Below are 27845 nucleotides of genomic sequence, written 5' to 3'. Positions count from 1 at the left end.
TGGACCACTCACTGGGAACTGGTTCAGGGCACATCTTACTGCTGTTGGAACTTCTCTATCCATGGTCAGTCCCTGAGCCCCTTGGCTGGTACACAGGCATGACTGAGGGTTCCCCATACTGCCCTAGGCCCACATCCCCTCTCTAATTGCAGCCTGAACCTCCCAAAGTGGCTAGAGTTCTCAGAATGGAGGCCAGGGACTGTGGGATAAGAGACAGCTTATTTTACTCTTATTGCTAAGGAAAGAAAATCAAAGCTGAGCCAGTGCCTGTAACCAGTGATGCCCATTTCCAGAAGTTTCTTCATGTCCCACACCACCTTCCCCATGTATCTCTACAGGTCATGCAGTACAAGAAGAGAAAGGAGCCCCCTTCCTCCTTGTCTTCCACAGAAAATTGCACCATCATCTTTGCTATCTTCAAGGTGCTTTGTAGGTGTCTTCCAGACAGAGAACTGCACACGAGCATTGTATTTTGCTATATAACTCACAAGGAAACTGCCCAGACCCTGCAGGGAGGTCTTTCCTGACACAGACCAGGGTGTGCCACACTGCCATTCACAGACTCACTCAAGCCCAGCCACATCCGGATCACATGCAGCCACTCTTCCCTGTTCTGGGTATGACCCGCTCATCAACCAGCTGAGCTCAGAACCACCTCAGGCCCTCCTGGGATCAATTTTATCTGACCGTATCCCGGGGACAAGAAAACAGAAGTTCCATTTGGAAGTAACTTCAGCTCTTTCTAGCTTTCTCCAGATAGCTTACTTCCCCGCATATCAAACTGACTACAGAATTACATAGTGACAGAGGATTAGGCAGGGATGCAGCGGAAAAAACAGACTCAGAGATGCCCCATTTGTTCTTGGTGGGAGTTCCCGGGCTGTGGGCTTTTGAGTTTGCTTCACAGGACGCCATCTGTTATAGCTTAGGTCTAGAATGTTCTCCAAAAGCCCATGTTAAAGGCTTATTCCTCAGTTCCTGGTGCTATTGGGAAGGAGGACAACCTTTAAAAGGTGGAACCTACTTGGAGCTCTTTGGCCTTAGGGGCACATCTTTAAGAGGAATTGCAGAGTCCTGACTTCTTCTCTCCAAGAGGAATCAGCATCCTCCTCTACACACTCATGGTATGTAGTACCACCAGAGGCCAAGAAGACCAATAGAGCATAGACCAAAATCCCCAAACCCTTTCCTCTCTTTAAGTTGATTGCTTCTGATGTTTCCTTACAGTAACACGAAGGACCAACAGACAGTCCTTTCTTTCACAGAGTGGTGCAGGCTCCGTTTGTCAAGGGTCCCTTACCCTGGGGCGTGTTCTTCAGGTCTGCAGACTCACTATCAGACAAATGTCTCCGGATCACGCAGATCTTCAGGGCAAGGAAACCTGCAGATATGGCTACTCCTAAGGCCATACCAATGAGGGCGTATTTGAAATCTAAAGCACAGAGAAGAAATGAACTCAATTCAGCTGCCAACCTCCAGGGGCCTTTCATGGCTTTCCACACAGTCCAGGCTCATGTTCCTGGCCCTTAACCTTCCAGTGTCCGCCTGCTGTGCTAGCCTTGTTTTCCACTGTCCATCCCCAGCGCCTCCCCAGCCCCAGAGCCTCCTCCCTGGTCTCTCCAGCTCTCAAAGCTGTTCTCATCTTTAAGGGTCATTCAAGTCCAGCAGGACCTGGCCCCTTGAGCTCTCGTGGTGGGCAGCTTAATCCTCTGGCTTCCTGCCGTCCTACTTCACTTATCCCTTAATTCATTCATTGACTCGTCTTTCGAGGACATGCGAACTGTTGCCGTGTGGTGAACCTGAAAGCTAATGGGGAAGGTCCCGCACTGTCTTAGAGGACCCTGGAATCTGCTGAGAAAGTCGGGCAAAGGGCTCACATTAATGCCCCGTGACAAGTGGTCTGGACTGGCCTAGGGCCTTCGTAGAGAAGGTGATGTGTGCATTGCTCCTATTAGTGAGAACAAGCCTCAGCGTAGGGAGGACAGGCACTGTGGGAAGGGGGCCGATGAATAGGTGAGGACCAGAGAGAATGGCAGAACCTGCGTGGTAAGTCCATAGATACACAATAAGGCCTGGGACAAGCTAAGGCTGCTGATCAGAGACAGACAGCACAGAGGAGGCCTGATGGCTTGTGTCCCCGGGATAAAGTTATTTTGGTCACTAAGTGGGCCTGTGGGCAAGACGTGTGTTGGCTAGCGAGAATGAACACCAGAATCTATCTGCATTCCTTACAGGGTCTTTACCGCAACTCTGTACCAAAACAAGCAGGGGGGCCACCTACCAATCTCAGTCCCAGCAGACTTGTCCGTCGCCAGCACTTGAGCTCCTCCAACACCTTCAAGAAAAGAAGACCAAGCCTTGTTAGAAACCCACAGCCGGGCCCGGGTGATTATTCAGTGTAAGTGTTCTACGCAAGCATGAGAACCCAAGTTCAATCCTCAGCACCTACATTTTAAAAGGGAGGGAAGGCATGGCCACACATGTGCCTGTCATGTTGACACAGACTGGATGGTTATTGGGTCTTACTGGTTACCAACATGTCTCTAGGTTTATTAAGAAACCCTGTGTGGTGGTTTGAGAGAAAATGGGCCCCAAACAGAGAGGCACTTTTGGTAGGTGTGGCCTTGTTGGAGGAATTATGTCACTGTGGGGGTGGTCTTTGAGATCTCCTGTGCCCAAGCTATGCCCAGTGACACAGTTCACTTCCTGTTGCCCAAGGATCAAGAGACAGAGCTCTCAGCTCCTCCTCCAGCACCATATCTACCTGCACACTGCCATGCACTGCCAGGATGACAATGAACTAAACCACTGAAACTGTAAGCCAGTCCCAGTTAAATGTTTTCCTTGATAAGAGTTGCTGTGGCCATGGTGCCTCTTCACAGCAATGGAATTCTCACTAAGACAGTCTATCTCATGGAGATAGGCAAAAAGTGATAGAGCAACGCATGTCATGTCCTCCTCTGCCTTAACATAAATATGCACAAGTACATGTGTGCACACTGCCAGCACACACACAGAGACACACACATACCCAGCACACACACACACAAACATGCACACACACACACACACACACACACACACACACTAAAAATAGCAAAAAGAAGCCCCACACTGGTGGGGACAGAGGGCATCTGGGATGTTGTTTGTCAGACTTGATTCCCCTTCTGCTTCCCCCTGACTACCGCCCTCAAGAGCTCAGTGGGTTTCTGACTGCCACAGAGTCTCAGGGCCTGGCTAAGGGGTTCAAACTTTCCCCTAAGCCCAACTGAGGAATAGGGTCCTGTTGGCTCTGCACACTATTCCTGATCTAAGGCCCCTATGCAGATTCCAGCCTATATCCTGGTCATTCTCATCACCTCCTGCAGTCTACCCAGGCATCTTCTGCCATTGGGCCTCTCCCTCTGTCTGGTCCCTCCTCCTCCCCTCTCTGTTTTGGTCTTGACTCTATGTTATTTCTTCCCTGGCTCCCCACACCTAGTGAGCTACCCCTTCTGTACCTCGATGGCCCTGTGCTTTCCCAACCTAAGTGACCAAGTCAGTACTAACTCAACATTTACATAATTGCTTCTGTGCACCAGGTACCATGCTAGTAGCTTCTTCGCTAGTTACCAGCGAAGAATGTGTCCTGGGGTTCTCCCACTGTCTGCACAGGAGTGTCCAGTGTTTGACACAGCATCTGAAATATAGGAATTATTAACAAATACCTGATGAATGAATAAATTACTGATGGAGGCGATGAAGCAAGACCACCATACAGGGATTCCTCATAATTCTGGCGGTTATGGTCAGGACTTGGAGACCCTATTCACTAGTAAACTGGTGATACCACAGACCAGCTATATAAGACTGTGGGCCTTGGAAATGGTGGTCAATCCTCAGCCACTTATTCTGAGACAGATGTGTGCAATCCAGTTGGTCATATATTTAATACAACAATCACTCTGTGACATGGGCCCTATTTGATGAATGAGGAGCACAAGAGATACTGAGGACTTAAAAATATGCCCAACAACCAAGCAAAGTAGAAAGTGGCAGGCTTCCCAGGGAGTGCAGAAGCTGTGTACCATACCTGTAGGAAATATGGTATAAGACTCCCCATGGACACTCAAACCATTCATCCACCTTCCCTCCTACATTCATACCTAGACACACAAAAAATATTTATAGTAGCCAATAATAAAGTAGGATGATCATGATGATATAATATAAAAGTTACCTAGAATATATGAAGTGTATATTTCAGGATTTTTTTTCCTATTAAGCTTTTCAGGGTATGATAGACTTCAGATGGCTGGAACTCCAGAGAAAAATACTAACAACAACAGGGACATAATCCCATGTCATCCAAGTCAATGGCCAAGGCAAATGGCCAAAATGGCCTTAATGTCCACTCATACACCTCAGTGGGTCTTCCATGGAAGAGGACAGACAGGTGGCTGGGCCCTTGCCTGCTGAGCTCCCAGGAGGCTGCCTCCTGAGCCCTGACTTTCTAGGGGAGAAAGAGACAGAGACTCTGCTTGTCCAACCAGCAAAGACCTTTTCCATCAGCTCAAGACCACTGGCCATCCTCAGCGACACTCAGCATGGGGTGTGACGCCAGAACTACACTAAGGACAACTGTGTTCTCTGTTCAGTGGGGGAGGGGATCATCGTAGCAGTCCAGGACTTGATTTTAAGGATTGGCTTTACTTCTAATTGTGTGCAGGTATGTGTCCATGTAGGGGCACATGCACATGTCAGCATGCATGGCTAAAGAAGCCCAGTAGGTGCCAGATCCCCTGGAGCCAGGGGTCCAGGCAGTTATGAGCTGCCTGACTTGGGTGCTAAGAACACAATTTAGGTCTCTGGAAGAGCAGCGAGCGATCTTGACTACCAAGCACCCCTGGTTCTGAAGTTTTATCTCACCTGCTTGATGGGTGAATGAAGCCTAGGGATTCTCAAGCAAAAGCACACAGCCTTGTTCTGACCACAGCTCCTGTGCAGACACACAGATGTCCCTTTCCTACAGAACTCAAGCTTACACACTCACACACACACACACACACACACACATGAACACACACCTGTGCATACACACTTATCACTGCACATAATGACCTTGATTTTCTCTAATGGATGAAGCCCCCAATAAACTCTACTTCATTAATATTTCCTGAAATGAAACCTGCTGCCCCACCTAGATTGAACCACTCATGGACCAAACGATCTGGAACTGCACCGAAGGGCTAGAGATGAGAGCAGGGTTTCAGCAGATACTTTAGCCTCAGAACCACTGTGCTCCCTGTTCACACTGAGTCACACCCTCTGCTACCAGCGGGGCCTCTTTCTGTCTGTATTGGACAAAACGCAGGAGTCAGCGAGGGCATCCTCTAGGAAGGTTATAACTCTAGGGGTCAGCCTGCCTTTGCTGTCCAGCCATCAGTTTTCCGGTTCCCATCTTTGGGTCTCCCCCTTGGTGACCAGAGCTCTTAATGGAAGCACTTGTCGTGAACACTTTACCCCAGCCCCAGATGAACCTGACAAGGAAATATGGGCACAGTTGAGAAAGCCAGCTGCAGAGCCAGTAGCCACACCCCAGGACCCAGAGGTGTGACAGAGTGCCCCCGACCACTGTGGAGGAGTGAAGAGAGAAAGAAGGGACAACCCGGGGTCAGAGCCCCAAGCCCTGTCCCAACATCAGCACAGCAGCCTGGTTCTGCTCTCCCTAGCTCTTGCCCTAGTCAGCGATCCTATCCAGGTTCACTTTGTCCTGAACACTGGGCTCCTTCCTTGGGTCCCAAGGCAGGAATTCATGCCTTTTATTCCGCTCAGCCCTTTGCAGATCGCTGAGACACCACCGTGTCTGTATTATGCTCAGATCACCTCTAAGCCTTGAGACTTTCCACTAGTCTCTGAAGCTTCCAGCTTGGGGACTTCCTCCCTGAGGTCTGCATTACTGCTGAGCAGACAAACTTAGTGGATCTGGATGGAGCTGTGCACTGGAGCAATAAGTCCTGCTAGCCAGCCCTCTGGCCACTCGGCGGCAGCCTTTCCCCTCCTCAGGGAGAAAAAGCCTCCCAATCTACCCTAGCTCCTTTGCTCTCACTGTGCCACCCGGAGGTCTAACCCTGCTTTCTAATGAGCTCCCTGGTGAGAATCCATCCACCAAGGCAACCTGCCCCCTGCTAGGGTCACGAGCTGGGGAAGTCCCTCTTGGGCGGTAGACCCTCGGCAAGTCCCTAGCTCGACAAAGTAGCTGGAGGATGGATGGCCCTAGCAGGTCTTGTCTTCCAGCACAGCCAGAGGACGGCAGGACGCCTTGCTCTGCACAGGGATGTATGAGACCCCAGGAGGAAGCCCGAGGAAAGCCAGCAGAAGCAGAAATTCTCGGCAGGAGTCCTTGTAATGTAGAGGCAGGGAACAATACTGGAACACAGGCTCTAAGACCCTCAAGCAGTTCAGAGGGGCTGGGCCTGGATGTATGTATGTGTCACGACTGCTGTCCCTAAGGCAAAATCACCTGCTACTAGTACCGTGAGCCTGGCTGCATGCTTGATCGTACTCTTGCATGCAGAGCGCGCGCGCGCACACACACACACACACACACACACACACTGTGCCCCAGCACTGTTCCTAATGAGCCAAGTACACGGGGTAAGCATAGCCTCTGCTGTTGCCTTCTAGATGGACTTGCTGAGAGCCTGAAGCTTTCCGGAGAAGCAGCCCACACAGCCTCCGAGAGGAGTTAGGTGGCACGCTGCATATAAGAAGTCTCCTTCAGAGAAATTTACATCAAGACACCCACTGTCCTTTCCACACCCCAACTGGACCTGATACTTTGCCTTTAAGCAACTTCAGAGAAATTTGGTGAGGGCATGAACAAGTAGTCTCTCTTTCTCTCTGCAGCTCTCCAGCCTGGGGCTTGCTCTGCAGGAGGCTTCCAATACTGCAAGAGTCAATGGCTCTTGAGCTAGGGGTGCAGGTAACTGAGTGCCAAAGCGGTTCCTTCGCATGCGCGAAGTCCCTCATCTCATTGTCAGCACTGAAAAGGAGGAAGCGACAAGAGTAGATGACCCTGCCAAGTGGCTTAGGCTCTCCTCAAACAGAAGAGGATGGGACCATCTCAGGAGAGCCGAGAAGAGCAAGCCCAAGGCACGGTTTGGACTTGCCCATCTCTGTTGGAATCTGACCCACTAACAGCCCATCCCTGGCATCCAGGCCTGTTTGTACTGTCCACCTGTTGGGGCCACCCTCGCTGGGGGCTAACGCTCCCTGCCACCTTATTTGGGCAGAATCAGGGTGTGTGGTTCCCAGTTGTGGGCTGGTCGCCATGTGTCATTCTATAAGTATCTGAGCTAAAAATAGGGGTGGCCACCCTAAGTGTTTGTCAACCGATGCCTGGCCGCATTCATCTGGGTACTTAAACATTACAGGGTGGGTGGTGGGGCCTAACTTTAGATCTCATGAATTCCGACATTCCGGACTAGAGGAAATGGGCCTCAAATGTCAGGACCAGCATCCACCCCGCCATTAAAGAGTCTCCACACACCAACAAGGAACCAGCAGCAAGACAATCCAAAGTGCCCTGAGGAGATCATGAGCTGCCAAGGAATGACCAAGGGGACTTGAATAAATGTCTGTCATCATCTTTGATTGTTTGTCTACTGGTAGCATCTTGAGGCTCCTCGGAGGGAGCTGCTTTACATGGTTTTCATTGTGTGCATGGCAGGAGGGGAGCTGGCTGCAGGATAGCCTTGTGAACCACAGTGATCACTAACTTAGGGAACAGTCCTGATGTATCATCATCTTGGAAAAGCAGGCTGTCAAGTGAGGTAGGAATGGTGAACACTGGCTGAAATAGGAAACCATTTAGGATAGCTTCAGATAACCCTGGTGAGAACATGCAAGCAGCACACGCCCTTATACCCCCTGGGCTTTTACAGCTGGGCCTTGGTACAATGCTTCTCCCGTCCTGATGTTCTTCATCGCCCACCTCAATTAGCACAAAAACCACTTTGAGAAGTCTGCTCGAAGTCTCTTATTCGCTCTGTTGGTCCAGAATCACTCCTGCACCCTCCTAAGACCTCTCTCCCTGGGACCTGTTCTGTGGCACAGAGGTTCCAATAATACAAGGAGAGCTATATTCCCATGGGGCCAGGATGATACCTGAGCGCCCTTAGAACTTGGATTCCTCTCCTGATTGGCAGAGAACAACAGCAGAAGGCAGAGTCCTGAGCTGACCGAGCAATCGCTCCAAAGCTACTCGTGTGAACTTTTAAGTAGTTTGAAGTCTCAAGGTGATAAGATCAGGTTTGTAAAAAGCGAAGTTGAGTTCAACCACAGGGACAAACGAGCATTGCGCATGCGCCTCTGAGGCTGACCCCAACTGTCGAGCACCTCCATCTTCTGCAGCGGACTGAATCTTCGGGAGCCTGGGGCATGTTGCTGCATGACTGGACTGTGCAGCAGTTGAAAGAGGCTCAGAAAGGACGCAGGGAATGCGAAATTAAAGGGGCAGTCCAGCTGGGTTTCATGCCACTGTTTGAACCTGAGCCTTGCTCTTCTCCTGGGAAAATGGGTACATACGATCCTGGTGTATAAGAAGCACTCACCAGAAGGACAGGGAGGAAGAACCGGAAAGCTGAGCCCAGCACAAAGCACTCCTTTTAGGTCGGCCTATTTGGGTGGGGTGAGTGTGGCAGTAGCTCCTCCCCTTCCTGGCCATTCATGAGCAGTTGGGCATCTAAGAAAAACAAGACCAGGAGCCCTGTCCCTTTTAGCCCTCCATGGGGCTATCTGAACCTGACAATGACACTCATCTGCCATTATGTGGTATGTTGAAACCTTTGTCCCATTAGAACACTGGGGACATGCTGTCTGGCCCTGGTTATGTGGTCTCTTCACTCCCCCTGTCTGTGTGGCTTCCACTGGGGTCTAGAACCTTCTGTGATGCCGTAACTTACAGAAACCTCAGGCGCCCTATCACAAGCCCCAAACCACCAAAAGCAGCTTTTCCTGAGTCACCCTTTCTCTTACCACAACCAGACCTTAGCCCCCAAACTTTAAGTAAACAGGATGTCCCCACATCCTCCCATGACTCTGTATGACCCAGTCTTTCTCTGAAAGGACCAAGATTGGAGATAGAGCAGTACAGATCAGAAGAAGAGAAAACAGCAGAGACCAGAGCACACAGACAGAGGGCTACAGGCAGCAAGGGGGCACAATGGCTGTCCCTGGTACCCAGGGAGCCTTACCTGTGGCAAGAGAGTCCCCAAGGACTCAGAGCAATCTCTTAATCCACACACCTAGCCAAGCCCTTGGACTTGACACTAAGGAAGATGGGCAGGGCGGGGGAATGGTCACACACAGGAACTCGCTCTCCATACATTCAGTGATTGGACAGCAAAGACAACCAAGGGGACACTCAACCCTGCGTGGGGTGTTGGAAAACTTCTACAATCTTATGGTTTAATTAAAGATAGGAGGACTAATGGGAGCCAGTGAAGAGGAGTAGGAGGGGGTGATGAGGGCAGAGGAGGAGGCAGGGATGAGGGCCGGGAGGCTTGAGAAAGGACTGGGAGTGTGAGAACCAAAGAGGCAGCTCAATGGGGTATAGCTCTTGGGGTACTGTCTTAGAGGTTGTCATGGTGACCTCAAACAAGCATTGGGACAGTCCCCCAGGTCGCCTTGATCGTCTTTGTTGCAGTTCTGAGGGCCGGAGGGCATGGTCTTGCCTGTGTTTTGCCCAGCTAGGACATGGCTGCCCTGGGCAGGAGCGAGAAACAGGAAGCCATAGGAGGCCACCAGACCGATGAGGAGGCCACAAAACATGAGCAAGCGCCTCCGCCTTCCAGAAATAGTACCATAATTAAGAGGGGAATGATAACAGTGGGTGACCAGACAACATCAAAACTTGGTCCCATATTGTTTTCCCGAGCAATCTAGGCTAATTAATTCTTAAAGATTCACACACTGGGATCCAAACACTCAGCTCACAGAAGCCAAAGCAATCGATAGCTTCTCAGACTAATGGAGGGGCTGGAGGTGGGAGCTGGCTTGGGTCTGAATGAGAACTTTTGCAAAGCTGGGGAGTCCTGGGAGGGTCTGGGTTCATTCTTACCAGGAGGTAAAGACATGTTCTAAACCACACCTGGCAAGGGAGTGGCTGCCAGTCTGGGTTGTAGGGATAGACACCAGGAGAAGGAGAGCGTGGTGGATGTTAGCAAGGTGGGCAGTGCCCTCCAAGGGATTCTGGCCCTCACCAGGCCCACACTCACTAGGGGAAAGGTATTTTACATGTCCAAATCCATTAGTGAGTACCTGAAAGCCTCCCTGTGACCTGAGGAAGGGAGGTCACAGGTAGAGTGAGGCACATGGAGGATACTCAGAATCTGAAATTCCCCTTCTGCCGCCCACTGCCCTAGCAGTGACTTTGGGCTCAGCGTGGTGATGTGCTGAGCTCGGTGCCATGGGAAGAGCATGCCTGTGTGAATCCCCTGGCTATGTGTGCCCCGAGTGAGAGGCAGGCAACAGCTGTCTTTGCACCTGTAAACAAGCTACCCACTTAGAGACGGTCTTCTTCCATCCTGGTGGGAGAAAGATGGGACTCTCAAGGGAGTGCTCAGACCAGGAAGAACAGTGCTCCCAGCAAGGGCAACAACTTATAAGAGGAGAAAGGCCTGCAACCCCATCTTGGAGCTTCAGCTTAGAGTTGCCTTTGTGGGGCTGTTCTTGGCAGTGAGCAGGGAAGCAGCCTCAGTGCAGAATAACTAATTAATGATGGTAAAGTATCAGGAAAGAGGGAAGCGCTGTATAACCGCTAAGTGGTGGGGTTATTATTATTCATGCAATATTCATGCTGTACTCTTCAGCCTTGGGAAGCTTTGCAAGAGTCCCGCGGGACCTGCTGAGGGAAGCACTCAGGGCGGGAGAACGGTGGGATGACAGCGGGCCTGGCCCACGCGAAGGGCCGTGACATTGCAGAGAACACAGCCGCTAGCAGTCCAAATCGGAGTCCCAGGGCGAGGCTGCCAGATCCACATCTGCCTCTGCTTACCAACCGAGGCTGTTGAGGGAGCCCTGCTGTGCACTGGGCATCTTGCTCTAGGTGTCTCTGTAAAGGCAGCTCCTCATGTGTGCAGAGCTCAGGGTGTGCCACGTGTTTAAATATTTAAGTTATAAATCAAGCCACTTGCTGAGCCTGCCTCACCCTACCCCTTCACTCAGAAACCCACAGTCCCCTTTTGAAGAGATAAGTCTTGCTGTAATGCTTCCAGAGGCAGCATGGGCCGAGCAGGAAGAAGTCGGGCTTGGTGCCAGTTACCTGGGACCCCAGACCCTCAGGACTGGAGATGGGGCCTACTGCTGGTAGATCCCTCACAGAATCCTTTGCCCAAGTTTGGCTTTCCTCTAGACTTCTGGGTGGTGTTAAATCATTTTCCATCTCCATCATTTGGGGAGAAGAGACCCTGTCTTCTGGGTATCTGGTCTGCTGGTGGCTGGAAATAAAAGCAACCTCTCCCTCTCTCTCTCGTCTCCAGGGCTACTACTAAGGTTTCTCCTGTCTTCACACATGCCTTTGCTTGCATTTGGGGGCTCTCTTACCCACACATGCCTTTCCCCACAACTGAGTGCTGACCTAAGTCTTGACCTTCACAAATATTTCCTGGCAAGATTAAGAAGAGGAAACACCTTTGCATTGTACATACATTCGCGTGCATGCATATATGTGCATGTGTATGTGCCTACAGTATCTGGGAGCACAGAACAGAGTCCTCTCTGGGTGACTGATCCCAGGAGGAGACAGTAGCTATTTAGACTCACATGTCCGCATATGAGTGATATTAGGTATGAACCTGGGACAGCCCAGCTCTGCGAAGGCCTCACACCAGCATGGGAAGCAGACCATCATTTGGAGTTAACCTATCATCGGGGGTCACACATGGCTCAGTGGTCAGGGCTTATCAATGTCACAGGAATCCCTGATGTTCAGTGCCCCAGGGCAGCTCAAGACTTTTTGCTGAGTCTCTCCAGGACCCTTCCTACTTCTGCTTAGCTGCCGATGGCTGCTGTCACACAACAGTGTGCCCGTCCTGCCCAACATTATTCTCCGGTGATGCTATACCTTGACTGACCATCAGCTGTGACAGAAACAACCTCTCGGCCACACTCTTAGCCTTGGCCTGCGCACTGTTTCTTGTGGGAAAGCATGCATGAGGAGTGCAATTGGGTCTCAAGGGGCCAGTGCTGGCCCTGATGGCTCTTGCACAGTTCTGGCCAGTCTGGGGGTTGGCGCAGCTGGGCACCAGGCAGACCCTTAGGAGTGAGCAAACCCAGATTTCCCTGCTGAGAATCTAATGGAATCAAATGTAATAAAAAGATCAGTTGAAGCAATTCTTGTAGATAAATGAGGGTCTGGATGTGAGATTAGGAGGAAGCGCAGGCAGTTTAGTTTGGGAGCTGGCAAGAAAGCTGACTGATCTATACAACTCTATGCAACCGGCTTTTTGTCTCTCAGCCACCCCGTCCCCCATGGGGCATTTCTTCCCCTGCAGGATCCTCTGGGATCAAGGATATTTGATGGAGATCTGGTAACACCAACACCCTCTAGGATAGTATTACTCCAAATCAGCCACCCTCCAAGTGTGCTCCTCTGAGTCTGGGACAGTGGAATGTGCTTCCTTATTCCAGTTCCTCACACTAAACATAACTGAAATCCCTCTGTACCATATTTCAAAACAAATGCAAGTGGATGCTCAGGACTCCAAGATTCCTGGAATAAGTAGAAAGTGGATTCCCTTGGATTTCCTGCATGGTATATCTCAGATCAGATACTTGTAAAGCTGCAGTTAAGGGTACCCTCATTCGGCAGGGTTCAAAATCGCCTAGGAGGTGTACAATGGTGTGTCTGTGATGGTATACCCCCTGAAGGCTAACTGAAGATTGAAGATTCACCCTGAAGTGGGGGTCACTCCCACGGATTGGGAGCTCAGACTTGGGGAACACTGAATAGGAGAAAGGGTGATGGCAGATGAGAGCTGGTATCTCCACTGCCTGGTCAGCCTCATGACCCCCCCCCCCCACCATGAACTCTGCCAAGATGGACGCTATCCTGGCAAATTGTAAATCCTTTATCTCATGAGTTGCTCTCTGTGTCCATTAGGTCACAGCATCAAGAAAAGTAACAATTCACCCAGGAGCCAAGAAACACCAAAAAGCACAGGTGTAAGAGTCCCAAGGAAAGCCAGTTCTCCTACAGGCATGGCGGCACATTCCCTAACTCCAGCTTTCAGATGAAGACAGGAGGACTTCGAGCTTGATGCGCTCCTGCATCGTAAGTTTAAGAACAAGCTGAGCTGCATACTAAGAGCCTGTATGAAGAAAGGAAGAGCATGCAATATGGAGGGGGAGAGTTAAGCAGAAACTAAGAAGCTTAAACAGTGAGGTACTTGCAAATACAAAAGACAGTAAAAATGTATGTATAAAATGGAATTCTCAAAGACATAAAACATTCATCAACTTAATGAAAATCACACACACCCAAACATGTGGATCATAGCTAACACTGCCCGAGAGAGAAAATCACATCACTAAATTCTTGGAAAAGAAAGGCTTTAGTCCATAATCTATCATTTCAAGAAACTCAAGGACAGACAGCTAAATGCTCAAAGCAGGTAGAGGAAAGTTAGGTGATAGGGTGGTTATCGGAAAGAAATTGAGTTGAAAACAGAAAAGCAACACTGAAAACCAGAAAAACAAGGAATTGTTTCTTTGAAAATATGATTCAATTGAGAAATCCTGACAAGATTGACAAAGGACACTCTAAAGCACACGTTGCCAAAGAAAGAAATGAATTAGCACTCTCATTCCAGAATCCGAGGCACCAAAGATGATGCTGATGGTCACAACGAACAATAACAAGAATTAATAATAACAACAATAAGAAGAAAGGGTTATGAAATGTTCTACATATAAAATTTTCCAGTTTAGAAAAATGTATCAATTTCTCGAAACTTACAAACCACCAAAATTCATTCACCATGAACTATATATTCTAAATAGCCTTAAGATACATTAAGGAAATTGAACTTGCTTAGCAAACACCCCCAAAAGGAACACATATATCCATATTCCTCTGTGAGATAAGACTAGCAAGAATTGAAAAGGTTAACAGCAATTCTTTGTCATTATTCCCGAACATGGAAGAGAAAGGAATGCTCCACCCATGCTTTGAAGTCCACCTCATCCTAATATTAAATCCAGACACGGGCAGCACAACAGCACACAGAACCTCATGAGCACGGTTACCAACATCCCTGACCATTATCAGTCAATGTAAAAATTAAAGATGGCTAAATGGAGTTTTTCAGGACATAGACTGATTCTATATTTGAGCACCAATCAGTGTCACCTGCCATACCCACAGGCTACAGAAGAAAAGTCACATGACCATGTAAGCAAGGCAGTACATTAGGCCACATTCTATGATGCCACGCTCATCCATGACAAAACCTCTCTTAAAACCAGAGATGGAAGGAACCTTCTTCACTATCACAGAGACCATCTACAAGCTTACTGTCAACTGACAGCACTCGTAATCAGCAGTTCTTAACCTGTGGGCTGTGATTCCCACAGTGGTCAGATATCACATATCCTGAATATCAGATATGTACATTATGATTCATAAGAGTAGCAAGGTTGCAGTTATGAAGTAATTTTATAGTAGGGGTTACCACAACGTGAAGAACTGTATTAAAGAGTCACGGCATTGGGAAGTTTAAAAACCGCTGTTCTTACTGGAGAGAAGTAAGATACCGACTGGTACACTTAGATCAGGAACGATGCAGGGGGATCTGCTGTCACCGCTTTTTTTCAATTCAGTACTAGAAGTCCTAGCCAGGCCAGCAAGATAAGAATAGGGAGTGAACATGGGGTGGGGTGGGAGGAAATCCTGACCTCATTTGCATATAATATAATGGTCAGAAGAAAATCCTAGGTAATCAAACAATAACTCGTAGAATAAGTGAATTCAACAAGGTGATGAGACTCAGATTCACACAGACAAACAGCGGGGCTTCTTTACATTCACCTATGCAGAGGAGGAAAGACTTGGAAGACAATATAATTCATAATCACTCGAGAACACTCAGACGTTAATCTAAACATGTACATTCATTCATGTACTGCACACTGAGGAGAGAAATCAAGAATATTAGTGAGTGAGTTTCTAGAAGATACATACATAAGAAAGATGTCCTATTTCTCACAGTTGTTCTACACCTTTATGCAAATCACATCAAAAAGCACAGTAAGTTTTTCTGTGGATGTCCAAAGACGTTTCAGATTCACATGGCTGGAATAATTAGAAGGGGCTACTATACAAACTAGAAGCGTTCTGTAGCTTGGGACTTGAGACTGCTCCCATGACAGAGACAGACATGTATCAGCAGAAAGAAGCACCAAAATCAATTCCACAAGCACAGCTATCTGTTTTTTGACAAAGCAACTGATTCAGATCAATGGAGGAAGGATAGGGTTGTTTGTTTGTTTGTTTGTTTGTTTGTTTTAGCCAATTGTGCTGAAGCAATCAGAGACCTGTAAGTCAAAAAAAACAATAACAACAAAATACAATAGCAAATATAATACACCTAGATATAAATTCTTAACACACACAAGATGACCAAAATGCATCATGGAGGCTGGGGTGGTGCCGTAGTGTATAAAGTTCTCAGATGCAGGCATGAGGCCTTGAGTTCAGACCCCCAGCACCCACATCCAAAGCTGGGCACAGTGATAAATACCTGTAATCCCAGAACTGGGGAGTTAGAGACCGGGGATGCTAGGAGTTCACTGCCCAGAAAGCCTAGCTGAACTGGTGAGTTTCATGATCAGTAAGAGACCCTATGTCCAAAGAATATGGAGGGTAATAGCGAAAGATACCTGACGATGACAGTGGCCTCTAGTTCATGCATATAACTTGAACATCTGCACACACTTGTATGTACACACATGAACACATACATACATACAAAACACGCACATACACAAAACAGATTTAAATGCAAAGCATGAAACCGTACAAGATTTTGGATGGAAATCTTGAGGACTCATGGTGAAAATTTCTCAGGGTTCTTATCAAAAGAAAAGCCTGTCAAACAGAAGTAAACTAGAAAGTTAAACTTCACCAACATTAGATACGTTCAGGCTGGAGAGATAGTTCAGTAGTTAAGACCTTTTGCCGAACTTCCAGAGGACTCCAGTTTGGTTCCAGCACCCACATCATGTGACTTACAACCTCCTGTAACTTCAGCCCCAAGGAATCTGATGCCCCCTTCTGGCTTCTGCAGACATAAACACACATGTGGCATACACACATGTAGATACACACAGAAACACACAAATAAAAACAAAAAATAAGGCCAGATATAGTTCTGCCTTTGCTTCCAGTACTCAGAAGGCAGAGGCAAGCAGATCTCTATATAGAGTTTGAGACTATCCTAGTCTACAGAGCAGGTTCCAGACCAGTCAGGGCTATGTAGTGAGAACTTGTCTCAAGTTTTTAACTTAAAAATTAAAAAACAAAAAAAATAAACCTTGACAATATCCAATATTTTTTTACAGTCATGGATTTGAAAAATGGTACTCATGCTTCTATATGGTTCAAAGAACACCTGAAAGTCAACAGTAAAACCCAGCAACCAACCCCAAAGAAAAAAATTGAAGCCAGGGAGTAACCGGGTTAAAAAAAAAAAAAAGGACGAATCCCCAGAGCTAGTCCTGCTGTCCTGCTCTGTGGATAAACTGGCTCTGCCCTTCCCACCTGCCTGCTGGCTAGGAGGCCCTGGTGGATAGCTACCTTCGACTCCTCCTGATGATCTGGCAGCAAAGGCGAGCAAACACACTGATTCTTTCTCACACACATCTCCTCACCGCAGAATCTAAAGCATTGTCTTGGCAAGAAACTGGAGCAAGGGAAAAGCTGTCAGGAAAGATTCGTACAAAGATCTCAGGGACTAAGAGCCAAGGAATAAAGTGATGAGTTTGACTTTGTAAGATAAAAACGAATTTAATTCTCTTTACCCTGGCCTCTGCTATCTTTTCATTATAAATTAAGGCAGTGGGTGGAGAAAGCCTCTCTCTTTCAATAACTCTGGCTCCTTCAGTGAAAGATGTTTTAGGCCCTGGAATGTAATTAAAGTGATATTGTATTCCTTTTAGTCTCATGATTATACTAATACATAGAATTCTGCAGATGCTCCAACACCATTAAAACAAAGACAGATGGCTGACGTTTCTGCTGGAATTGAAATCCTTGGGAGTGTTTCTCATGGCAGCACTCTCAGAACACAGATGATAAAATGCTGAGGACGTCTTACCAGATATTACCGATGGTTATTCTTCAGTCAATATTTAGCACAACTTAAACATATTGACCCTCTTGTCTTTAAGTAGAAGTTTTGATGACCGCAGTCCAAGACCTAGTTTTTGGGTCTTTTAATATAAGGTCAACAGTGTTTCAGCCTTTCTCATGCAATCTGCACCTCTATCCACGAAGTTGAAGGTAACAACATTGCCATGTTGTTTTTGGATAGAAAAAATGGGCCATTTGAATGCAATCATTAGGGAGGATCAGGTAACCCCAAAGTGAGGATTGTTGTGACCATGTTGGCTTGACAAAAACATCACTGGACTGAACAACCAAGTCCTCAGCCTAGAGGAGGCTAAAGTGACATGGCTACTTCAGGCAGTACCTGCCCCTACGTCAAGGTGGTTACAAACATTGTGGGAAATACTGAAATGCCATTCACAGATGATTAAAGTATTTTATTTACTTATTACAGTTCTTGAAGCTTGTAACTGCATTATAGTTATGTAAGAGAATGATTCAGTCTTCATTTTCAATTGGCACGGTATGTTTGCATGTCTTTATAGGGTACAGCATAATGATTCTACATACACGTACAATGAGCAATGGTCAGCTATGGAAAACTGGCAGTTTCTTTCCCTTTTCTCGTGTCCCTGTAATTGGAAACTCAACACTCCCCTAGCTATTCTGAAGTGTTCCACAAATTGCTGCAGATTGCAATCACCCTGTTGTGTAGAACAACTAATGAAAACCCAGAGACAGATATTGGGGTTCAACTTGAAGATCAGAAAAGCAAAACAGTCAAGCCACTAGAGAGCTCTTACCTTAATGAAATCTTCAGACTGAAAGAGAGCGAGTTCCTGTCTCATACCACTTTATTTTCCTCTCTAGTGCTGGGATTAAAGGCGTGCACCACCACTGCCCAGCCTCTATGGATAACTGGGGTGACTGCTGGGATTATAGGTGTGTGTAACCACTAACTAGCTTATATGGCTGATTAGTGTGGCTGCTTTGCACTGACCTTCAGGCAAGCTTTATTTATTAAAATACAAATGAAATAACACTATTTTCCCCTTTTTGTCTAAAATAAAAAGAAGGCTAAATAACTGATAAAATAAAAACTATATATAATAAGTACATGACTACATACAATATATACAGTCAAAAATTCATCAGCAATGTCTAATTCATTTGCATTTGACAAATTCAGAGAAAATACTCCTTCATCTATCTCATCTTGGTCTTGTACCTAATTTACTTTCTATCATAACTTGTTTATCTAGTAAACAAGGAAAACTGTAACTATCTAGTCTTCAATTCCCTCAGAGACCCAAGAAGGAAATAACATTACCTGAGTAAGCAGGAAGTGTAAGCAAGCAACTTCCAAAAACTGTGAGAAATGACAGAAACAGTTGGCTGTCTGAACAGTCACCCAAAGTTCCTCTGCAATGTTAGGGCATTCATCTTTGACCTACAGGCCTAGAATATCTGGCAGATTTTTCTATGAAGCAGGGTTTTTGAAGGTCTCTCCTGCCTTGTGTGGGCAAGGTTTGACAGTCACTGTCTTTTGTGTTCTGCTTGTCCCATTAGGACATTATACTATCAGTAGTTGAGGCAAGGGCACTTTCTTGCCCAGTGGCTAACTTTTGCCACAAAGAAAGCAAACTCCATGTGGAGTTCCTTAACTGCCCATCATCTTCTCTGACGTTGACTGGTGCTGCCAGGAGAAGACATGTCTCATTATCATAAAAGAAGAAACTATGTTATTAAAACATCTTAAATGCCATATTCTGTAGATCTCTGAGGTGTTTCAAGATGTCCTATCTATCTAAAATATATCTTTCTTTGACCTTGAAAAAAAACTAATGTGACTACAAGTTTAATTACAAAAGGTGATTAACTACTAACCCGCATTTCCTTATTATCCTATACAGTTGGTAATAATAACTTTCAAGGACTAGAAATTTGTATTTCATGGTTAAATGAGCTGTACAGGTACAATATTTTGAACAAGATTAGAAATGTATGTGCAGTATGTTTTAACAAAATTAATCTCAAATTTGTATCAATATACAAAATTTGTATACAACATACAAAACTCCAATCCAATGTGAAACATTTAAAACTAGTAGTTGCTTTTTAGAAGTAGATTCAATAATCTACCTTTTTATCTTACCATATCTATAGCCTCCCTTTCTTCTTTCAGAGTAGATTCAATAATCTACCCTTTTATTCTATCATATCTATATCCCCCCTTTTTCTTTTCAAAACAAAACCTTAAATTTAATTTCCTTTGTTGAGTTTTTTCCCCTACCATTACCAATAACAATGTGTAACCAACTCCCCTACACAATGACAAATATTCATAACCCAATAAAAGACCAAAATCCACCCACCCCACCTCTTGGGAATGTGGGTGTCATGTTCTTAAATTTACTTCCTGCTATCAGGGGGCATGGAGACAGCATTTTTTGGGGATCCTGAAAAGAAAATTTGGGTTAATTGTCAAGTCCTGGGAGAGGTTTCTATATTATTTGTTGTCCAGTCTCTGTGTAACGGGAAAGTTCAGGGCTTGACTCAAAGTTCTGGCTAGAGTAGTCTCTTAGGCTGGATCATCTCAGCTAGTTACTTCAAAACTGTTCTAAGCAGTTTGCAGTCCAAAGTCAATCTTTGGACTACAGTTTAGTGGTATTATCATAGTCCTGGAGGAATCGTCATTGTGGGGCCCCATCCTCTTTTTGGAGACCTTAAATGTCTCTGTTAGGCATACTGAAGAAAACTGATAGAGAATCAAACCTGAAATCATGTACAAGAAAGTAGATAAAACCTTTTTCTAGAATTAGTTAGTACTTTATATGACCATTAATATCATGACAAAAATTTAGAATATATATATGTATATATATGCATTTTCTTATAAAACTTATACCTTAAAATGCTGTTAAAAAGTCAATATAAGAAAGTATTAGAGATTAGCAGTAATAAAATAGCCCTTAAGTATTTGTTTTCCTTCTGTCCCATATCAGGTGGCTCTTCTGACATGAGACAGAGATTTTGGATTTCACTTTAATAAACATGGTTGGATTTAGAGAAGGAGAGAGCCACACTCCCACTACAAAGCCAGCTTTAATCTTTAATTGTACTGGGACTACAAAAAGATCATTTATACTATATATGCCTGTAAAGACAGCAGAAACAAACATTTGGGAAAATTTATGAAATTTTATCCTATTGGAAATGTGATATACCAATAGGCCAATTTACTCTTGGTACTTTTTTTGAATGATTTGTCTTTTTCTTCACCTGCCTCAGTAGTCTTCAGATTCCTTAGCCAGATACCTTTATTCTCCTGAAAAGACAGAAAAAAAAAACTCCCCAATGTAGCACATGTGCTGGTTTCCACTTTGTAGGTTTTTTTTAACTATCCAATATCCCTTCATGCTTTTGTTCCTTTCTCATTAGTATTTAGAAAATTCAAAGTTAATAATGCATTATGCAATCTATTTCTAGGGGTATTTATTATCCCTTTCTGTTTAGTTAACATATTCTTTAGAGATAGATTTAATCTTTCTGTAGATCTGCCTGCCCTGTAGGATTTTGTGGTAAACTTGTAATATGCTTTATATTATAATAAGCAAAAAAACTGTTCCATTTTCTTATAGACATATGCTGGACCATTGTCTGTCTTTATTTGTGCAGGTGTACCCATGATGGACATAACTTCTAGCAAATGTGTGATTACTGAATCAGCCCTTTCCAAACGCAAAGCAGTTGCTCATTGAAAACCTAAGTAGGTATCAATGGTGTGGTATGCATATTTTAGTTTTCCAAATTCTACAAAATGGAACACATTTCATCTGTCATACTTTATTCCTTTGAATACCGTTTGGGTTACTTGATACTGGTATTTGGTTATTTAAAGAACAAGTAGGACATTTCCTTATAATTTCCTTGACTTCTTGCCATGTAATGGAAAAGTCCTTGACAAGATGTTTTCTTTATGAAATTCTGAGTCCTTCAGCACATTTCCAATCAATAATTCATCGATTTCTGCATTACCTTGTGCTAAAAGGCCTGGAAGACCCGTATGGGATCAGATGTATGTTATGTATAAGGGATGATGCCTATTCCTGGTTATATCTTGTAAATGAATAAATAATAAGTCAATTGTGTGTCATGTGGCATAAATTCAGCGGTTCCAATATGCAAACCAACTGTTTCTGCATATTGCAAATCAGTAACTATGTTGAGAGATTTTTTTTAAAATTCTTTAGTACCAGGAGAACAGCATATAATTCTGAATTTTGAACAGAATAATAAGGGTTTTGAAACACTTTACTTAAATTTTCTGCTTTGTAACTTGCCTTTCCTGATTTATTTGCATCAGTATAGGATGTAGGGGCTTCAGTTATTGGTGTAAGGGAAGTAAGATAATCTTTAACTAGAAAATAAAAATAATTCAAACAATAAAACCAAACTATAGGTTGAATTATCTATTGCTTTATTACTGATAAATGTATATAGAAATTACTTGTCGCTACTTAAAAATAAAATTTTTCAACCATGCATTAGTATGTCAGCATTCTAGAATCAGTTATGGGCCTGCTACTGTTGTTTGTACTTTCAACCGGGTTTGATTTTAATCAACATGCAAACCCACTGATTCATAACTGTGAGAAAAGCCAAGATACATGCACAGCTTCAACTGAATATGCCAGTCAAATTCCTCAGAGACACAGTCAGGAACACTGTATCTTTTACAAGGCTGCTTCTAAACAGAAACAAGCCATAAAGGCTAAAACTTAAGACTTCTATTTAGTTCTAAAAGGCTTAGCTGGAAATCCTGGCCCTTTGAGGGTAAAGAATAAGTCTAAAGCCCTGGGGAAAAGGAACTGAGATGGCTGTCTTTACAAAGCAGTAAGTTTTATTGTAAGTAACTCACTCACTGAGAGCTATAGGGTTGGTGAGGGTACGTAGGCAGACTGATTTCTTTTCTGACTCACTTTAGTGAACAGCTCCCCAGGGAAAGTTAAGGAACAGAGTTACAACAAGGTAAACTAAAGCAGCAAGGCCATGAAATTTAGCATAGCCCCTTGCATTTTAAAACTGTTGGCCAAGGGGTTCTTCCAAAATGGTATAATAAATAGTCCAGCAATGTTCTAAATAAACTACAGAAAGCTTGCTTGCACCGACAGCACCATGAGAATGTAAACCCCTGGAGGTGTGAGGATTTCGTCATAGTTTTCATATCACTGCTACATAAAGAGTAAACAAAAGACGACAGAACTATTGAATACTAATTAGCCACATACTTTGAGACCACAAAATCTCATAGCATAGTTTTACACTCAGAACCATAAACATGGCTGGACAGGGTAAGAACAGCAGCACCACTTCCTGCCCTGGACACACACTGTGTCTCTTCTTCAGCCCCTCTCTAAGCCCCGCCCATTGCTCTGCTTTTTAGGATGACTCTCTCAGAGCATGCGGGTGTGGTCACCAGTGGCATTAGGTCCCTGTGCCCCGCCTTCTTCACGTCACGAGATGTCCCTCCAGCTCCACCCACACGGCTTAGCCTGTCTCTAGTCTTGGGAAACACACACTGATGCATCTAGGGGTTGAAGAGAACTCTGATGTCATACAGCCTGGCCTCAAGTGGTTTATAGAACAAGACACACAGAAAGAAACCCAGATAAAGAAAGTGGGGTGAACTGTTCTCAACAGTGACCCCTTCTGAGTATGTGTGTACTCCTTATTGTTCGCACTTTCTTTAAGTTTGAAATGGAAATCTGAACAACGCATTTTAAAAACCGTGGCGGTGTTTTCATGGTGACCCCATTTCCATTCTGAGATGAGAGACATGTTGCAGTATGGCTGAGAAAGGATAGCTTGGAGGTGTCAAAATGTCCCATTTTGAATCTGAGCTCTGCCACTTTCCTGCTCTGTGACCTCCGAGCGGCCACTTCACCATCGTGTGCTTCTCTGTCCGTCTGTCCAGATGGGCATGGCTATAAGGACAGCCCCTTTTGGGTTGTATTTGAGTATTTGAGAGGCGAATAAGGTCCGTGGGCAGCCCTCAGGGAAGCATAACACGGGGTTAACTCTCAGGAAGTGGACTTCACCTTGCTTGTGAGGAAAAGCTGCAGAGCAAGAAGGAGGAGTGACCAGGGTCAAGAAGATTCTATGCAACCTTGCCATAAGTGACCAAGAGTCATTAGCTATTTATCAAACCTGCACTACAGTATTCAAATATAGACAGATCCAGAACCAGGGCTCAGAACAGGCTGTTCTTGTGTCTATTAAATGGGGACTGAATGGCAGCAGCATTGCAAAGAGGTCGTAAATAAAAGACTCTAAAGCAAATATTAGGGTTGTTTATACTACAGACAGAAAAATAAAACTAGACCTTTCCGTGAAGGCACACACAGATGCATTTCAGATACTGCTCTAGAATGGCGCAGCCTGTTTGGATAAGGTGACTTTTAGAATGTTCCTCAGACAATGCTCTAGTTTGTTTTTCTGTTGCTGTAATGAGCACCATGACCATTGCCAACTTACTAACAAGCTGCTTATTGGCTCACTTCTACCTGGTGTTCGCTAGACTTTCTGACACACCCCAGATCACCTGCTCAGCGGTAGCACCACCCACAGGGAGCCCTGTGACATCATCAACCACCAAGACAATTTCCCCACGGACAGGGCACTGACTAATCCGATCTGGACAATCCTTTCGCTGAGATTCCCTTTGTGTGGAGCAACATCGTGTTAGACGGCTACAGGAAGCTTTTACCCTGTTATTTCATTAGAGTAAATTCTTTGCCCTGGAATTTCTGGGTCAAACGCTGTGAACAGCTTCTCCCCTCCCCCCACCCAATGCCTCCATGAAGTTGAATCAGTAAATCCCCCTAATGCCTGATTCTGTGTATGCACCACGAGACGCTGTGCTAAGAAAACAAAAGGCGGTAACAGGGTTAATTCTCTCAACTTCAACGGGAAGCGGGATGGATCATTAGCTGCCATTGACAGATGAGGAGACTGAGCACAGGGAAGGCAAAGAGCGTTCTGGAAGTCTAGAGTTAACCTCGGAGGGCGCACAGTACTCAAAGTGTCTTTCCACGCAGCTGGGGGACTTGACTGAGCCAAGGTAAATGCTAGCCAGTACTTCACAACCCAAAAGCACCGAATCCTGCCACATGCTATTACTTCTTTCAGGGTCTGCCAGTCTGAGCATCTCCAAAGCTAGTGTCCGCAATTCTTCAATGAATTGCCTGTTTATGTCATTTTACTTTATTTACTGCTTTTCTTAAATGCACAACTCCCTCCCTGGTTCCCTGGGGCAGACCGGTCTGTATTTCTGTCATCCCAAAGCAGAAATGAGAGATTCCGCTAGCTCTGGCCCTCTGCTCGGCAGGAACACCGAGTTAGCTGTCCTGAGAACATTCACTCACTACTTACTAGTTCCTGCCATCTCATGACTGTCACTGCCAGGGAACCATGCTCACATGTAGATGAGAGGCGTCTGTCTTGACATGCAAAGTCCCAAGATCTAGGTCTGTGCTGCCTCTGCCTGGCACAGGCACATGTGGAGCGCAGCTGTGGGAAACTTTATCTACTTAGGAAGCAGTCTGCTTGACTCTCCGTTTTTGTTTAGTTTTCTGGAAAACACGTCTTAAAGCATAAGGTTGCTGTCTTTCCAAAGAAACAAAGGTGGTGTGCTGCCGGACGTAAGCAGAGCTGCCTTCCAAAGAAACAACAGTTGACGTCCAATCTGCAAAGCAGAGCTTCTCCCCAACACTGATGTCCACATCTCTGCATCCCCATCACTGCGGTCCACACCTCTGCCTCCCCATCACTGCGGTCCACACCTCTGCCTCCCCATCACTGATGCCCACATATCTGCATCCCCATCACTGCGGTTCACATCTCTGCATCCCCATCACTGTGGTCCACACCTCTGTCCCCATCACTGCAGTCCACACCTCTGTCCCCATCACTGTGGTCCACACCTCTGCCTCCCCATCACTGATGTCCACATATCTGCATCCCCATCACTGTGGTCCACATCTCTACATCCCCATCACTGATGTCCACATCTCTGCATCCCCATCACTGCGGTCCACACCTCTGCCTCCCCATCACTGATGTCCACATATCTGCCTCCCCATCACTGCGGTCCACACCTCTGCCTCCCCATCACTGATGTCCACATATCTGCATCCCCATCACTGTGGTTCACATCTCTGCATCCCCATCACTGTGGTCCACACCTCTGTCCCCATCACTGCGGTCCACACCTCTGTCCCCATCACTGTGGTCCACACCTCTGCCTCCCCATCACTGATGTCCACATATCTGCATCCCCATCACTGCGGTCCACATCTCTACATCCCCATCACTGATGTCCACATCTCTGCATCCCCATCACTGCGGTCCACACCTCTGCCTCCCCATCACTGATGTCCACATATCTGCATCCCCATCACTGCGGTCCACATCTCTACATCCACATCACTGATGTCCACATCTCTGCATCCCCTTCACTGTGGTCCACACCTCTGCATCCCCATCACCGCGGTCCACACCTCTGCATCCCCATCACTGTTGTCCACACCTCTGCATATCTCTAACCGTCTTGCTGAACTTTTCTCCAGTTCTCCACGTTTCCTCTCCATGCTTCTCTGATTTTTTTTTTTCCTTTCCTGCTGGGACCACTTTACCCCCGACTGTCTCCATCCTTCTATCTTTCAGGGCTTAGCAATAAAGGTGATTTCTAAAAATAAAGATGCTTCTGGGTCCACTCCACACAAAGTCACCAGGACTGGGGCGGCACCATCTGCCTCCTCTCTACTGTGCAATTATCTTGATTTGGGTCACTTAAGTTTAACTCAATTCTCTTGCGAGTCTACAAAGTAAACATTATTATCTTCCATTTCATTAGGTCAGAAGCTGAAACTCAGAGTGTCAGAAGCATATCCCAGTTTGTGATGAACAAAGCTACAATTGAAGCAGATTGTTCTTAGATAGCCTGGCGCTCTCCCCACGCCGCCCTCCTCTCCTCCCTCAGCCCAGCCAACACTTGTTTGAAACAGAGACATTGCTCACTGTCCGCCAGAGTCAGCAAATCCACCTATCCTGGGGATGTGCTATGATTCAGAGGGGAAGCCCGTGGCTGTTATCTGCAGCTTCTGCTCGCGAGGCTCCCAGGCTGGCAGAGGTAACACCCACCCCCATTTCCACCACCTGCCTTCACTTACCCAAGAGGACCAGGAGGGCTCTCAGTGCTGGGACCCTAGAGCTCATGGTGGTGTTCTGTTCCAGCTACCGAGAGAGCAGTCAAGTGAGCCTCATGACCCCAGCTCCAGGGATGGGAGCCGAGCCCCACGTGACTGACAAGGAAGGAAGCTCCAGCCGCAGTGGGTTCCTCTTGGCCCTTTGCAGGCGAGGGAGGGGGGGTTGTGAGGGAAGTCCCTGTTATTTGGTCTGCCTAGTAGTGTGAAGTTAGCATATGCTGATGAGGGTCCACCGCTGGATGCTGAAGCAGTCACTATAAGTTCTCTGGCTTCCTCCCGTAGCTCCCACCCCACAAGTATTAAAGCAGGACACTGCCTGGTCTGCTGTGTAGAGAAAGCCAGACCTTGAGTGATCTCTCAATCCTGGGGCGGGAACAGTAGTGTTGGCCTCTGCAACCTCCCCTTCAACCCTGACTCTATCCACACCACGGGCGCTCAGAATCTGGGAGGCCTTTTATTTGAGAATGACAGGCTTTGCTGCCGTTTTCCTGGGCTGCCAGGGTCAAACACAGGACCTTCGGCATGTGAGACAAAGACTACCTCTGGGCTACATCTTTGTCTCCTGTTCTGTTCTGTTTTCCAGAGATAGCTCATTGGTTAGCCCGGGTTGAACTTAAACTTTTGATGACCCACTGAAACCCTTTGGTGCTGTGTTTACAGATGTGTGCAACCAGGCCCAGCTGCACAACAGTTTAGATGCCCACACGAAAGTAGATAAGGATTGTGAGCTGAGTCAGAAGCATTGAAGCACGGGTGTAAACAGTTTCTAAAAGGGAACTCGGGTTGAAGAAGAATGTGTGTTTCTTACCATACAGCAAACAGCAGGATCTGTTCATAGATAAGTGAGGGACACCACCTCATACTTTCAAGGATATTTTGCTGTCTGCCAGGGCAAGAGTATGAAGTAAAATTCCTGACTCCTGCTCATAATAGTCACCCACATGGTGACCTCTCTGCAGTCCAAGTGTGGCACACTTCTGCACTGACGGAAGAGAGTGTGGACTTCCTATTCAAGCTCCTAAACCTCAAGTCTCGCTGCCTCTCCCAGCTCAGCCAGCTGACTTGAGGCTCCAAGTACAGCGGGTAAGCAATGTTACTTTTTAGATGCTAAATCCACGTAATAAGAAGTGTGGAGCCTCCGACTGAGCTGGCAGAACATGGACTACCCACTGGGCTTCCCTGTCAAACCTCTAAGTGGCAGTCAACTA

General features: G+C 46.1%; 1 protein-coding gene across 1 annotated transcript in view; it reads right to left on the bottom strand.

Annotated features, from left to right (window-relative positions):
* Tmem273 (transmembrane protein 273) overlaps window positions 1-26757 on the bottom strand; it is a 34656-nt gene extending 7899 nt beyond the window's left edge. The window contains exons 1-3 of the mRNA XM_048421284.3: window positions 26602-26757; window positions 2282-2335; window positions 1301-1432 (exon numbers count right to left, since the gene is read on the bottom strand). Coding sequence (XP_048277241.3) covers window positions 1301-1432; window positions 2282-2335; window positions 26602-26647 — 232 coding nt within the window. The 5' untranslated portion in view covers window positions 26648-26757. The remainder of the gene's footprint in view (window positions 1-1300; window positions 1433-2281; window positions 2336-26601) is intronic.
* Between the last annotated feature and the right edge of the window lie 1088 nt (window positions 26758-27845).

Source organism: Myodes glareolus, chromosome 5 (genome assembly GCF_982192425.1).
Source record: "Myodes glareolus chromosome 5, mMyoGla1.1, whole genome shotgun sequence".
Lineage (NCBI taxonomy): Eukaryota > Metazoa > Chordata > Mammalia > Rodentia > Cricetidae > Myodes > Myodes glareolus.
Note: the sequence above shows the minus strand (reverse complement) of the source record. Positions and strands in the feature narration are given on the sequence as shown.